The 16719-nt window shown below is 38.8% G+C and overlaps 1 protein-coding gene across 2 annotated transcripts in view; it reads left to right on the forward strand.

Moving 5' to 3' along the window:
* LOC131197630 (LIM zinc-binding domain-containing Nebulette) overlaps window positions 1–16284 on the forward strand; it is a 116726-nt gene extending 100442 nt beyond the window's left edge. Inside the window, exons 3-6 of one of the 2 annotated variants that reach the window (XM_058181935.1) lie at window positions 1452–1536; window positions 6680–6787; window positions 7143–7383; window positions 8971–9077. In XM_058181935.1, the coding sequence (XP_058037918.1) occupies window positions 1452–1536; window positions 6680–6787; window positions 7143–7214 (265 nt within the window). In that variant the 3' untranslated portion in view covers window positions 7215–7383; window positions 8971–9077. Of the gene's footprint in view, window positions 1–1451; window positions 1537–6679; window positions 6788–7142; window positions 7384–8970; window positions 9078–16251 lie in introns of those variants that run through there. The other variant, XM_058181936.1, reaches the window with a different exon arrangement.
* The last annotated feature ends 435 nt before the right edge of the window (window positions 16285–16719 follow it).

The following is a 16719-nucleotide window of genomic DNA, read 5'->3' on the forward strand; positions in this document are numbered from 1 at the left end:
ATTGGGACTGAGTTCCCTGCACTTACCTAAAAGTAAAAGCTTAATTTTAAAATAATAAAATAAAAGCCATGATATCACCTGCTTTTTTGATGTAGCTTATAGGTTGGCCTCAACATTAGCAGATGAATTCCTGAAATAAAATAGTTTGAGTGCATACTACAGTGCAGCAATTATTTAATATTTTAAAGTGATTTAAATGAATAATATAATTGTTTCCAAAAATTGCTCATTTATAAAACTGAGAATGGTATCTTAAAAAAATATGATATGTTTGTGGGCCAGCATGTATAAAGGTGAATGGTGAACATGTGAATGAGAGTCCTTTGGATATTTATTCCTAAAAATTGATTGTTAATTAGTCAAGAGTTTTTAGATATAGCGATACCTCAGTATTTAACATTAATTGGCTCTGGGAGGTGCGATGAGTACCAAAAATTTTTCCCAAAAGGAATAATGTAGTTAAAATAATGTAGAATAATGTAGTCACAAGCCAGCTAACACTGACAAGTTCTAGCTTGTGCTTTGAGTACCAAACAAACGATGAGTACCGGGACAACAAGAAGCAATGGGTGGAAACTAATCAAGGAAAGAAGCAACATAGAACTAAGGAGAAATTTCCTGACAATTAGAACAATCAATAAGTGGAACAACTTGCCTGCAGAAGTTGTGAATGCACCAACACTGAAAATTTTTAAGAAAATGTTTGTCATTTGTCTGAAATGGTGTAGGGTTTCCTGCCTCAGCAGGGGGTTGGACTAGAAGGCCTCCAAGGTCCCTTCCAACTCTGTTATTATGTTATGTTATGTTAAAAATTTCACATCAGAATGCGTTGAGTACCAAATTTGATGAGTTTCAAAACAGTTATGTACCAAGGTATCACTGTAATTGATAAAAATGTTATATATGAAATTATTCCATCCAAAAAGATTAAGGAAGCTCTTTTGAACAGGTCAACTACACATATGTTTTGGAATAAGCTTTGAGAAGAAAATGTAACTAAAAAGAATTAAAACAAAAATAGTGTGATAAGAGGAATTTAGAAATAGAGAAGAGAAACACTAATAGCATAGCAAAGTTTCTCACTCAGAAACATCATTCTCTGCTTTTATTTTTTTATTTTTTGGTCTGAAAGAGGAATTTATTAAAAAGAGAATAATACAACTGTGAATAAGTAAGGGTGCCTTGGTTGTGAAGTTGCTAGGCTTTAGAATCCCATTCCATTTATTTTTTTCTCTATTAAAAATTACTATGCTATGCAAACTGCCATTTGAAAATAAGTACAATCATTAATTTCTTTAAATTATTGTAATGAGCCAGAAGAAGGCTCACAATAAATAAGTTACCAGTCAGTTATAGTTGTTGTTGTTGTTGTTGTTGTTGTTGTTGTTGTTGTTATTATTATTATTATTATTATTATTATTATTATTATTATTATTATTATTTTGTTCCAGACACTATCCAAAGCAGTCTTTTACTACAGTGGCAGATACACCTGAAAACATTCGCCTAAAACAGCAAAGTGAATTGCAAAGTCAGGTAATCTTTGCATTATTTTTTATAAATGTATTAAAGATAATCAGGGACCATTTTTAAAATAATCCCTGATTACTTATTTAATTAATAATTAAATGTTTACTGATTATTAACTTCCATTGTCATGAAGGGTTAATTGACTTTTTTTAAAAAACCCTCTCAAATACAAGCATTCTTTGTTTCTATTTTCTTATTTTAATGTGTCCATTAACAACTCAAAGATGTGTCTCACTTGTATGTTTTGTTCATTATATTTTGTTTAGTATTATTTATTTATTAAGAAGAATATCTATTGAATCCCTTGTTGTGAAGGGATTTCTCATTATTGAATGCAAAATTGAATTTACTTGACTAAGACTTAAGAATTTAAATCAACTAATAGTTAATTCCAGGAAACATTGGTCTTCCTGATCAGTGAGGCTGATAACATCTTGAATTGCTAAAATTACCATTTTTTTTCTTTTCATATGTTATCTAAAGCTCTCAAATTAAAGGAAATCTTTGATAATTTACCTTATCTAAATATTTAATTTTCTTCTTAGATGTTATTCTAGCTAATTGTGGAGATACCACACCATTCTAGTTCCTCATTAAACACAATTTTCATACAAAAGGATTAGAATCTCAGAATTTATGGGAGACAATAGCATACCCTTCAGATCTCCAAAAATGTTTTTGCTTCCTTTCTTGGACATTGCAAAACTTTGACCTTTTCATGTATGGTTTGAAAAAAAAAAAGGTTCAACAATGATTAGCTGTGTTGATGATTGCATAGTTTATATATGTAATATATATAACATTTGAATGGGTGGCCAAGATAATCATTTGCCACTGCTTATTTACACAACCAATTTGATAGAGTGCAAGAATTGTATTAACTTTCTTATTTAGAAGATATTTTCAAATTTATTGTTATCTTGGTAGTAGTTATCCTACCAAATTTGTATGACCACCATTTTTGATAACCATTTCCTTCTTCACTCCATCCATGGCATGAATGGAATACTGAAGAGAAAGCAGAATTACTTCTGGATTATCTTTTAAATTAATTTGAATATTATTTAAAATTTGTATTTTTGTTATGTTATTTCTTTAATTCATGAAATTATTTTTGTTTACACTCTGAAACAATGGGCTTTTTTACAAGAGGAAGAATAGATATATAATCCCCCCCCCTTATTCTAGTATGTTGTATGAATATAAATAGGCATTCACGCAAAATAGAATAAAGTAAGGTACAATGATTAACAGTCAAACTGGTTACATATAGTCCATAAAGACAACAAGAGAAGTTTGAATGCACACATGACTCAAATTTGCATTGTTCTTTTTCCTATTCATAATGTAATTTTCTTAAAAATAACTTATACTAAATATTATTTTGCTCCTGTAAAAATACAAAGTATACATTCACATATATTTATTCACAATCAAAGCTGAATGATTTTTTTGCTTTTTATCAGTGTTTAATTTCCCCTTCTTTAGAAGGGATTTTTTTTTAATTTTTCAAAATTCCAGACAAACACTTAATAGCATAGAAAGGATATGGAAAGCTCCATATATATATTGCCATATATTGATCATCTGGATTTTTGCAGCCCACATAGGGTAGTCATAGTGTATTACGAAATTGATGCTTTCATGCACTTCTGATTTAGCATTTAGGTTTCAGGCTTGTAAATGATGAGTCACTGGTCCACTGAGAGTCATATGGTTAATGGAAAGACCAGAGCATTTAATTTACACATTCACTGGTGTGAAAATATTCAGGTATTATGTGAAATCCTGATATGAAAATAGAAATTTGAAAACAGTGAAGTGTGAATCAAGGTGGTGTTTTTGACATAAAAAACTCTAAAGAGACAAAATATATAAAAGGGTAGGAAAGATGATGTATTTGAAGTGGAGAAATAAGATTTACTATTAAAGAAATAAGGATGATTATTTAGTTTAAATACTTTTTCCACATTTTCTATATATTATATAGAACAATGTTCTATATAAAACAAATATATTCATTTTTTTAATTTTTAGTACCTGTGTATGACTAGACACCTTATGAGTTAATCACTTACATGGTTCAGTGAACATATATGGTTTTCCATAGGCACAGCTGTATACAAGAATTTTATATTTAAACTTTTTTGATTGTAGAAATGTAGGTTAGAGTCTAGATTATATTTTAATTCTTATAGATACATATTGTTCAGGACCCTCTCCTGATTATGAACTGGTGGAGATAATATTTACATTTCTCATATTTTCTTCATCCCAAACACATCCAATCTGTTCATGCATAATTTTTCCAGCTAAGATAGTTGACTTCTAGGTTTGAATATGGACAATATTATACATTACCATTTTGCTCAAATTATTTTAGATATCATTTGTTGCAACATAGTAATATCTACTACATCCTGTAATTAAAAATCTGCTAATTTATATTAAGCCAAATGACATAAGAGAAAGTAACTTTCTTTTTAAATTATTATATTTCAACATTTTAATGTGATAAAAATATTGGATTTGAGTTTAGGGGGCATCTACACATATTTGCATTACTATAATGGATTGTTGGTATCATAAGCATCTGTTTGTTATAAGCTATAATAATGTTTTGGCCTTCTGAAAGGCCATTAAGACATGGCATTTTCCCTGGATGTTAGGGCAGAGATGTCAGGGGACTTGATGGTTGTGTGTGTTTTGTAAATTTGTCTCAGATTTCTTTTTTGGTTATTTTAACCATGTATGGCGATCGATCAATCTATCTATCTGTCTGCCTGTCTGTCTGTCTGTCTGTCCGTCCATCCATCCATCCATCCATCCATCCATCCATCCATCTACCCACCCACCCATCCATCCATCCATCTATCCACCCACTCATCCATCTATCTATCTATCTATCTATCTATCTATCTATCTATCTATCTATCTATCTATCTATCTATCTATCTATCTATCTAATAGATTGCTAGATGCCTAGAATTATATGTTAATATTGGTGGTCACATAAACTTTTTAAATAAATAAATTAAATGCATCTTATGTGGTTCATGATGTCATCATGGAAATGATAAGATTATGTTGTGTCAATTGTGCCATGCTGTGATACAAATACATAAATCATATCATTTCCGTTAGTTTAGTAATATTATTTATTTAAGAGAGTGAATGTTTGATTTAAATGCGTTATTTGTTTCTTTTTTGTTGCAAAAACCACAGAAATTTCTTTATATCTAAAATCCAAATTTTATTGAATCATGAACTAAAGTTCTGTCATTTTAGTCTCATAAATATAAGAAACATCACCCCTTTTTCTTTTAATATCTGTAAATCTCTGTTGTTTCACATTTCTTTTCATTTTGATGACTGCATTTTCTTTTTGCCTTCTTTAAAATAAAATAGTTTTGATATCTTTTAGTTTCAATGCTCCTCACCAGGAGTTCATTGACACCAGATGGTTGATAAAAAGTGGTAGCACTTAGTGTAAAGCTAACACCAAATGTGTTCTTTTAACCATCAGTCTGTGAGAAGAGAGGAAGAACTGATAAAAGTCACTTTGTTTGTAAATAGTATCCAAATAATATTGGAATGCAGAGAAAAAAAGGAAGTTTAACACAGATTAAACCAAAATTTTCTTTCTGCTCTTACTATGGATCATTTCATTTACTGAACTTGTTTATTCATGCTCAAGCAAGCATTGATATTAATATGGATGCATGTATATATTATAGATATCTCCTGATTTATTTCATTGACATCAATTTGTTCAACAGCATAGCACCCTCAGTCATCTATTTCTTTTTGCATTTAACTGGACATTGGTTGGTTGGCCCAATGCGGTATTTGACAGTCTTTTCTAGGCCTGGCATGATTACATGACCTTGAGGAAGAAGAAAGCAAGAGACAGTGCAAATCCTTTTTGCGGGGGTGGTGGAAAGGACAGAATCGGTCTACAGAAAAAACAATTTTCTTCAGTTGGGATTATTAGAAAAATATAAGAATGTTTTATTTTCAAGCCAAGGACTTAACCTTTATTTTCCTTATTTCTAAAAATTCTCTAATTTCTATTTTTCTCTCTCTTTATTTTATGCTCTAATTTTCAATTTTACTTTATAGATCTCCATTCCATATACATACTTTTTACCCCATCGTATACAATGTTTTGCTTTAGTTAGTCTTTGCTTTAACGTCCTTCTCCTTGTTTTCTTGTTAATGCCAGCCCTTCTCCAACTCACCTTGCCTCATCTTGACTTGTCAGCTAAGGCCATCTGGGTTGTTCATTTGAGGCAGATCTTCTTTGAAAGGCTTTTACTAATATGAGGTACTTTAAGCTACCTTCCATAAAGCTCTATTAGCACCCATGTTTTGGACTAATTTTTTCTTTGGCACCTAAGTCTTTCCAATGTTAGCGTCCAAGCCATTTTTGGAAAACATTTAGCAGTGCTGCTGGGTTTTCTGAACTTAACTGTGTTCTCTTGGATGTTGATGACCAATTGTGTGAGTTTTTGAGACACAGTTGGGATTGTCTTCTGTTGCCAGGGCCTGGTCCTCACTCAAGATATTGGATGATATTGGCTAAGCTGTTCTGATCTGGCAGATACTTCAGTTGCTCCCCTTGTCATCCAAAGCCTTTGGTATCTAGGTTTTATACTTTTAGATCTTTTGGGACTTCTTCATTTTCTGTTTCCCTTTTCTCCACTACTGCTATTATACTTTTTTCCAGCCAATTCTCCAAAATTGTGAACATGGGACCATTAAAAATGAATAGGAAGAGTGGAAAATACGGACATGTGTTATCTCCACTCATTTTATGAAGTACAAACTCTCTGGCAATTTTTAAAAAAAATTGATATGCCATCAATTGATGTCAATTTTTAGCAACCTAATTGATCAATTTTCTTGAAGATGAAGAAATATGATATGTCAGGTATTGCATTGGTGTACTCTTTGCTACTGTAACTGAAACCATCCACCTTGCTGCTGGTTATAATTTTGAAATAATTACCTCTGCATGAGGAAAAATGAAAGCTTTCATTGATTAAAACTCTTGTGATTCTTTCACTATATTCATTCTTAAAATTATCTTGAAGCAAACACACTAGTTCATAACATCTTGCCCTATCTCTCTTTTTCATATTTATAGGTCAAGTACAAGCGAGACTTTGAAGAAAGCAAAGGAAGAGGTTTCAGCATTGTTACTGACACACCTGAATTACAAAGACTGAAAAGAACTCAGGAGCAAATCAGTAATGTATGTGACAAGGATCATGCATAAAAATAATATTATGGAAGTGACAGTGAGTTGGGTGATTGTTTTCAGAACTGAGTCTGTATGGCTTCAGAAATTGGATTATTTGATGCTTTGTGTGCTTGTGGTCCCAATTTTGTTTTACTTAGTAGCGCATTGGTAGTGTGTGTTTTCCTCTCCAAGTAAATTAAAGGTAGAATTTCCAATCAAATTTATTTAAAAATGGCAAATTAGTATATTTATGGTAAGCTTCAGTGCAATGCAGTCAAATATTTTTCTGTTGTGAATTAGATGGGGCTAAATATTATAGAACTACTTTCCAAATAACTTTAGCTTGTAGAATTACTTTATTTAATAGGAACACTGGCTTGGATGGAAAGGATTGTCAATGGGGAAAGAAAAAGTTCTAAGAATTTGGCTGAGGAACTAATAGAAGACTTCTTACCAGAATACCACAATGCATTGGGATTTATCACATGAATACTTTTGCATAAGGAAAATGCTCTTGTCTTGAAGTTGTGCAACAGAACACGGCTTCTGAACTGAGGATACTGCTATCATCCAATGTTCTTTTGTTATAAGATGGAAAATGTCTTACAGTGAGTGGGAATCCTTTTTGATAGCAATTTTAGTTCTAATCCATTATAAATAATATTTTTTGAAGTAAGTTCACTGGAAGATATAATCTGCAAAATGAAAATGGTACAAAACAAACGGATGAAGATCCAAAGGTTTATAGAAATATGTAGTTTGAAATATGAAAAATAGTACATGCAAATAGATGATAGCTTCTTATTCTCTGTATTGGGGTTCTTATATCAGAACAACTTTTGACTAACCAAAGGCAGGAAGACATTTTGTTTTACTTATTTAAGGACCTGATTGGAGGAGATAAGTCCGCTGAAAGCTGGTACTGAATTATGAGGAACTGCTGAAATCCATAAAATGTTTAGAGTGATATAAAAAAGGGTATAGAAAGATGGTTGATAGCCTTTGGTAATACCAAGGAGCAGGAAAGACAAGAAAGGAGTGTATTATACAAATACAGTCTGAGATATAAAATTTAGGGCAGCTGTGTGATAATCCCAACTGTTATTCAGGAGATGTGGAGTGTGTTTCTCTCCTCTCTTTTCTGAGGTAATGGAGGTAAGTTTTTAGAATACTTTGGGAGGATATTAAAAAGATATGTCAGGAACAATATGCTACTAGCAACACTTAAACTATACTGCTGGATTTAATAACAGCTTTATTTTCAAAGGTCTTCAAAACTTTTTGCTTGGTGTGGTTTACAATGATTTACAGATACAGTATTAACAATAATAATAGTAAAATGTTACATTTGAATTAAAGTCTTGCTTTTAAAAAAATACTGAGGAAATTTGAGAAAAAGGTTTCAGAATAATAATATATCAAGATGGAAGTTTGTCATTAAAAGATCAGCAAAACCTGAATATCAGATATATAACTTTATAACTAGGTAAAGGAATGGCTCTGGAATTCAGTAGGACTGTGGTCATTTGAAGAAGAAATTCCTAGCAACAGGATCAGTGACTTGATAGAGTTCTATTGTCATCCTAGTAAAAAACTCAATGACTTGTATGGATTACTGTTAGAGTATTAAATAAATTAACTGCTTTTCCTAATGACCAGTTTTAGACATTTTAGTTCACTTTTCATAGTTGAATGAACATTTTAAATTGCCTGTGCATTTTCCAATTTGTGTAGTGTAGTTTGAAATGCTCATAAATTATTGTATTTTCAATATTTCAGGTCAAAATATTAATTTTTTTCCTGGAGAGTACACTGCTTTGGCTTTCAAGGAGTCCGCCTATGATGTTCATTCAAGAATACAGCAAACTACACTTTTGTTTAGAATCAGAAACATTATTTTTTTCCTTGTTACTTATAAATTTTGCTATGCTGAATATTTTCACAATAAAAATAATTCACTGTTTAGCTTTTTTTAGTGTTTCATAAAAAAGGTTATAATGAGCACTGAAAGTGAAAAATAGTGTGAGAAAATGAATATAATTGTATTTTAATTGCAGCATGAAACCAAATCCTATGAAATAATTCATTTTTAACTTCAGTAAGAGATTTTAAATTATATTTAAAAAACGTGATGGTATTTTCATATAAGTGTTTTCATGACTATTTCATAATTCTGTTGGTTTGATACCATGTAGTGCTATTAGCCAAGAATCACTAAAGAAGCCAGCGGTTTGCTTAAATGTTCTGATTGGAGGAAGTAGCTGAACTAAGTAGAAAATATTGTCGTTCTACACTTATTGAGGTGAGTTTTCTCCTTGACAACCATAAAAGTTATCACAAAATGCCATTCAGAAACTTAATAAACCTGCTTTCATTTTATGAATATTTTCAAGTCCAGTTGTTGGACAGCTTCTTATAATTAATGCTCAATAGATTGTGTGTTACTGGATTTTTTTCTGGTCATTAATAATTAATACAAATGTATTTGTATTAATGTTGTTCATTGCAGAAATGTATTTGTTCAAGGCTTTACATTAACATAGGTTTTATGTTAATGTAAACATAATGTAATGTAATGTATTTTATGAAATGTATGCTAATAAGAATTTCTTTTTGGTTTACATTTATATCTCGCCCTTCTCCGAAGACTCAGGGCGGCTTACAGTGTATAAGGCAATAGTCTCATTCTATTTGTATATTTTTTACAAAGTCAACTTATTGCCCCCCCAACAATCTGGGTCCTCATTTTACCTACCTTATAAAGGATGGAAGGCTGAGTCAACCTTGGGCCGGGCTTGAACCTGCAGTACTTGCAGGCTACTGTGTTCTAATAACAGGCTTCGTAACAGCCTGAGCTATTCTGGCCCCAAAATATATTGGTTTAAAAATAAATTAAGTTTGATAAATAAAATATAGAGATAGCTATATTTATTTGTAGCCATATTTATCTGTAGTAATAAAATAACACATTTAAATGTAAAGCTAAATCATGATTAATGCTATAGTATAGGAAAAAATTTAGCTTTATTATGGGCTTGTGATTTTCACTATATCTTTCTACCTGCCATGTGGTTAAGAACATTTTAGAAATGTTTGATTTCATTTGGAGTTTACTGCAATTTATTTTGGGTACTAATTGAGAATTAGTTTACCTCAGGGGTGAAATCCAGCAGGTTCTGACAGGTTCAAGAGAACCGGAGCGGAAATTTTGAGCACTTCGGAGAACTGGTAGCAGAAATTTTGAATAGTCCAGGGAACCGGCAAATACCACCTCTGGCTGGCCCCAGAGCGGGATAGGAATGGAGATCTTGCAATACCATTCCCCCAGTAGTGGGGAGGGAATGGGAATTTTGCAGTATGCCCACCAAGCCACACCACGCCCACCAAACCATGCCCACCAAGCCATGCCCACCAAGCTACACCACGCCCACCAAGCCACACCCGCAATAGTAAAAGAATTTGGATTTCAATAAGAATTTGAAAATCATATGTAGTTATGTTAAGAATTCTGTTAATCTTTGGACAACAGTTCGGAAACAATTCAGAAAAGTTGCTTTGTAGCATAAATGAAAACAAACATAGTACTGTCTACAACTTTTTAAAGTAGCCACATCTTTCTCCAAAGCTGCATGGCTGCAGGCAAGTACTTTATTTATTTATCACATTTGTATACCGCCCTATCTCCCTAGGGACTCAGGGCGGTTCACAGGCAAGTAAAAAGTACATATAAATACAGAATAAAATAACAGTTAAAAAACTTATTCTACATGGCCGAATTTTTAAAAGAACAATATAAATAATAAAACCCATTAAAACCAATATAAATTTAAAATCTAATCCAGTCCTGCGCAGATGAATAGATGTGTTTTAAGCTCGCAACGGAAGGTTCGGAGGTCCGGAAGTTGACGAAGTCCTGGGGGGAGTTCGTTCCAGAGGGTGGGAGCCCCCACAGAGAAGGCCCTTCCCCTGGGTGTCGCCAGACGGCACTGCCTAGCTGACGGCACCCTGAGGAGTCCCTCTCTGTGAGAGCGCACGGGTCGGTGAGAGGTATTCGGTAGCAGCAGGCGGTCCCGTAAATAGCCCGGCCCTATGCCATGGAGCGCTTTAAAGATCGTTACCAAGACCTTGAAGCGCACCCGGAAGGCCACAGGTAGCCAGTGCAGTCTGCGCAGGAGAGGTGTCACATGGGAGCCACGAGGGGCTCCCTCTATCACCCGCGCAGCCGCATTCTGAACTAACTGAAGCCTCCGGATGCCCCTCAAGGGTAGCCCCATGTAGAGAGCATTGCAGTAATCCAAACGAGACGTTACGAGGGTGTGAGTGACCGAGCATAGGGCATCCCGGTCTAGAAAGGGGCGCAACTGGCGAACCAGGCGAACCTGGTAAAAAGCTCTCCTGGAGACGGCCGTCAAATGATCTTCAAAAGACAGCCGTTCATCCAGGAGGACGCCCAAGTTGCCCCCAACAGTCAGCCGTGGACTCAGCTGACTGTACCGGGATGCCGGCATCCACAGCCACTCTGTCTTGGAGGGATTGAGCCTGAGCCTGTTTCTCCCCATCCAGACCCGTACGGCTTCCAAACACCGGAACAGCACTTCGATAGCTTCGTTGGGGTGGCCCGGTGTGGAAAAGTACAGCTGGGTGTCATCAGCGTACAGCTGGTACCTCACACCGAAGCCACTGATGATCTCACCCAGCGGCTTCATATAGATGTTGAACAGAAGGGGCGAGAGAATCGACCCCTGCGGCACCCCACAAGTGAGGCGCCTCGGGGCCGACCTCTGCCCCCCTGTCAACACCGTCTGCGACCGATTGGAGAGATAGGAGGAGAACCACCGATAAACGGTGCCTCCCACTCCCAATCCCTCCAACCGCCTCCAACCGCCGCAGCAGGATACCATGGTCGATGGTATCAAAAGCCGCTGAGAGGTCTAATAGGACCAGGGCAGAGGAACAACCCCTATCCCTGGCCCTCCAGAGATCATCCACCAACGCGACCAAAGCCGTCTCAGTGCTGTAGCCGGGCCGGAAACCAGACTGGAACGGGTCTAGATAGACAGTTTCATCCAGGTGTAGGGGAAACTGATATGCCACCATACTCTCTACAACCTTTGCCGCGAAGCGAAGGTTGGAGACCGGACGATAATTACCTAAAACAGCCGGGTCCAGGGAAGGCTTCTTGAGGAGGGGCCTCACCACCGCCTCTTTCAAGGCGGCCGGAAAGACTCCCTCCAACAAAGAAGCGCTCGTAATCGCCTGGAGCCAGCCTCGTGTCACCTCCTGAGTGGCCAGAACCAACCAGGAGGGGCACGGGTCCAGTAAACACGTGGTGGCATTCAACCTACCCAACAACCTGTCCATGTCCTCGGGAGCCACAGGGTCAAACTCATCCCAAACAATGTCAACAAGACTACCCTCAGACGCCCCATCTGAATCACCGCAATTTTGGTCCAGACCATCCCGAAGCTGAACGATTTTATCGTATAGATAACCGTTAAACTCCTCAGCACGTCCCTGTAACGGGTCATCCCGCTCCCCCTGGTGAAGGAGGGAACGAGTCACCCGAAACAGGGCGGCTGGGCGGTTATCTGCCGACGCAATGAGGGAGGAGGCATAGCAACGTCTCGCTTCCTTCAGTGCCACTAGGTAGGTCCTACTATAGGACCTAAGTAGTGTCCGATCAGCCTCTGAATGGCTAGACCTCCAGGAACTCTCTAGGCGTCTTCTCCGGCGTTTCATCCCCCTCAGCTCCTCGGAGAACCAAGGAGCCGGTTGGGATCTACGCCGGGTCAGAGGCCGCAAAGGCACGACACGGTCTAAGGCCCCAGCCGCAGCCCGTTCCCAGGCCGCGGCTAGTTTCTCAGCCGTGCCGTGAGCCAGACCCTCAGGAAACGGCCCAAGCTCCGTCCGGAACCTCTCCGGGTCCATCAGGCGCCTGGGACAGAACCAGCGTAGTGGTTCCGTCTCCCTGCGGTGTTGAGTGGCGGTCAGAAAGTCCAGGCGAAGGAGAGAGTGATCTGACCGTGACAAAGGTTCTGTGACTACATCCCCCAAGTCCAGATCCTTCAACCACTGACCAGAGATAAAAATCAGGTCCAGTGTGCCTCCCCCGATGTGAGTGGGGCCATCCACTACTTGGGTCAGGTCCAAGGCCGTCATGGAAGCCATGAACTCCCGAGCTGCTGTCGATGACGAACCGGAAGATGGCAAGTTAAAGTCCCCCATGACTAAAAGTCTGGGGGTCTCTACTGCCACCCCAGTAAGCACCTCCAGAAGCTCGGGCAGGGCAGCTGTCACGCAGCAAGGAGCCAGGTACGCGATCAGCAAGCCCATCTGACACCTATGACCCCATCTCACAAAGAGGGATTCACACCCGGCAATCTGAGGTACAGTGGTCTCCCTCGGCTCTAGACTCTCCTTAATAACAACCGCCACCCCCCACCCCTACCCTGAGCCCTCGGCTGATGGAATGCGCGGAAGCCCGGTGGGCACATTTCAACAAGGGGCACGCCCCCTTCAGTGCCCAACCAGGTCTCCGTAACGCCTATAAGATCCGCGGTGCCCCCCTGAATAAGATCATGTATTAGGGGGGCCTTATTGGCCACGGACCGTGCGTTGCATAACATAAGCCGAAGGCCCAGGCTCTGAGGGTCTTGACCATCCGGGGAACGAGAGAAGTCAGAGGGATCGGGGCGCGCGATCGCCTGCAAGCATCGGTCGCGCCCCCCCCAAACCGATACAATCCCCCCCCTTCCGCCATATCTGCCCCTCCCACTTACCATGCAAATAGCACCACCCTCACAAAAAGGAACACATTCCCCCCCATAACCTCCGAACCCATTAAATAACCGCCGCGAGCACGCGCAGGAACTGGTTTCCCTCCCGACGGGCTACCCCCAACACCCGCCCTAACCCTCCCACCCCTTAAAAATGCCCTATCTAAAAAACCCCAAAGGCTCTTTCTCTTCACATGCCACCTCTGTGGGTCCCAAGACCCGTCATTGAGGCCGGCCCTTGGTAACGAGGCGGGCCATTCCTGCGAGGCGGGGGCACCTCGCAGGTGCAAGAGTTCACAAGACGAATAGTGCATGACAACTGAAGAAACTGCAAAGATAAAAATCGGCGATAAAAAGGCTCCATCTCCAAGTGGATAAGATGTTAACATATGGTAATAGTCCAGAATAAGGACGGATATAGAATGGAAACAGGAGGACAGTCTAGATGGTAAATTGTCCAATCTTCTTCCAAACATCATGGAACAAGGGGTGGGGGTATTTCGGTTGAAACTATGTCCTCCTCCGTCCCCAAACAAGTCTCCTACGTAATCCCAAATTAGTCCAAACAGGACCGACAACGGCCATAAAGATCCCAAAAGGCCGGAAAGGGACAAGATGGTACTGCAACAGTCGCAGGATGACTAGATGGGGACAAATCAGGAATGCCTTCGTTGCCGCCCCGCTGTCCTCCAACGTCCGCCTCCAGAATTAGCCAGAAATACCGTCCAGGGGGTCACCTCCATCTCTATCACCCCCCTAGTACATCTAGCCACTTCGAGAGCCAGAACTCTCCAAACCTCTCCCTCCAAGTGGCCAGGCCCATCCAAAGGGCTGGAACCTCTCCGAGAGGCCAGAGGATGTGAAGAACGCCAAGTCCGAATATGGCGGCAGGAAGGAAACCGGAGAAGCCACGACATCACAACAGATGGAACAAATGAAGACATCATGGCAGATGGAACAGATAAAACATCCCCGCAATCCAAACCGACCAAGGCAGAGCAAGGACGACAGAGGAGTAGGCCGAAAACCAGGCTGGGAAAACCGGCCGAAAACCGGCCGAAACAACCGGCCCGGAAAAGCTGATCTGCCCCACCTCCGGGCCTGGAAAACATGGCCGCCGCAATCCACCGCTCACCTTCCCGGTCCCGTTCTCAGCAGCCGCGGGTGCTAAAAGGTCCAAAGACCTCTCCCATGGCTGCCCGAGAGATGGTCCTCCAGACCGGGAAGGGCAGGCAGCTAGGCAGGCGGCCCAGGCATCGCCATCCACGGGGCCGTTTTATAACGCCGGAGCACCGTCTTCAGCGCCGCGCCATCTTGCGCATGCGCAGAGCCAAACTGTACTTCTGTCTAGTATAAAATTTCATAAAAAAGAAAAATATATTTTTAACCTGTAACAAAATATAGATTTCTTGACAGTTCTACTAAATTAGTTTTCTTCCCTCCTTCCTTTCTGCTGCCTCAATGTATAATGTATGCTCCTCTTCTTTACTGCAATGAAATCAGCACTAAGAAACAGAATTCTGATGCAGCATATTTTATACCTATCAGAGTTCCAAGTAATAGATCCATTGCAAGCAAAAATTCTGAGGCAGGTGAATTCCTCAAAGAATAGCTTTATTGGAAATATCATATTGGCATATATCTGGTGAAAACCAACTCTGTGGGGGCCCCTTGGTTTTCACCTAATGAAAACCCCCACTAGCAGTTAAAAGGAAGAAACAGTTGTGATCACACATTGCTCCTAGAAGCACGAAGCTGTAAACACCAGCCTGAAGATGATGAATGAGACTTTGTCAAAACGTTGCCAAGACACTTCCAATTTTACGCGGGAGAAAACCTGAATAACCAAAGACACACACACACACACACACACACACACACACACACACACACACACACACACACACATCCCCTCTAATATAGTGTTCCCCAACATTTCTTGATTGGTGGCCTGGTGCCGGGGGTGGGGCAGAGGGGAGAGTAGGAAGAGGAGATGGTTTTGTGTGAGCTGCAGATGCACACGGCTGTCATCATGTGAGAGGGGTTGCGAGTGTCAGTACTCCCTGCCTGCGTAACTGGGGTTGTGAGCACTGGTGCCCACCGCTCAAGTGTGTGGAGCTGTTGCCCATCATTCACACTGCTTGACCACACCACTAAGCCATATCTTGGTAATGGGCTATGACTCACAGGTAGGGGATCCCTGCTCTAATAGAATGCTGTAAAAAGATTAACTGAAAAATTAATATTACAAAATATAAGTGATTGGCCTGTTTACTTGGTTACATCTGTATGAATGTTTTCAGCCATTTTTTATTTATAATTCTTGAACTATATTTTTAGCTAGCAATGCCAACCAAATAAAATTCATATAGGTTTTCTTTGAAAGGAAAGGAAAATGTTTGCATATGAACTAGGACTAAAGTAAATATGGATTGATTTCTCTGCCATTTGTCAAGGTAGTCATAGTGAAAAAAGGTTGCTATATATTACCTGTGGTTATTGATCTATTATAATTCTGTGGTTTCTGAATTTCTGTGGTTATTGATCTATTAGAATTCTTGCTCAAATCAACTTTAAAAGAAAAAAAGAAAAGAGGTGATGTTTGTAAAAAAATTCTTTGTTTAAGAAGTCTTTATTTGCAGACTGAATTGTTTTTGACCTACTTGTTAATTATTGTTATCCCCTTTTTTCCTCTCCAAGGTCAGAAAAGTTTATATTTGAGGAGGATACAGTAATGGATCAAGGGGAGACAAAGAAAAAGAGGGTAAAATTATTTTTCATCAGCTATTGATTAAGTTACGTTTGCCTTGACCTTGGAATTATTTATTGCATTTTTATGATTCATCATCTGCCTAGTGACGAGAAAAGCATATCTGTTGTGTTAAAACATTGAAATAGAGATGAATAATATTGATATCTTGTCGTTCTACTTCAAATAGAATTTGACTAGGCCTGTTTTTGTTCATTCATATATTTATTAACCCAGTGCTGTTCTTGATTCCTGACACATTTTTGAAGCAGGACTGAATTCTTTTATCATAATGACAGTAGTCAGATTTAAGGCTGATCCAAGATGTAATATAATACAGTGCCATGTACATTAATCAAAGAGAATGTAGCTAAAGAGAAAAGTGATTTTCTTTAAAGGAGAATTGAGGCTAATAAAAA

This window comes from Ahaetulla prasina, chromosome 4 (genome assembly GCF_028640845.1).
Source record: "Ahaetulla prasina isolate Xishuangbanna chromosome 4, ASM2864084v1, whole genome shotgun sequence".
Taxonomy (NCBI): Eukaryota; Metazoa; Chordata; class Lepidosauria; order Squamata; family Colubridae; genus Ahaetulla; species Ahaetulla prasina.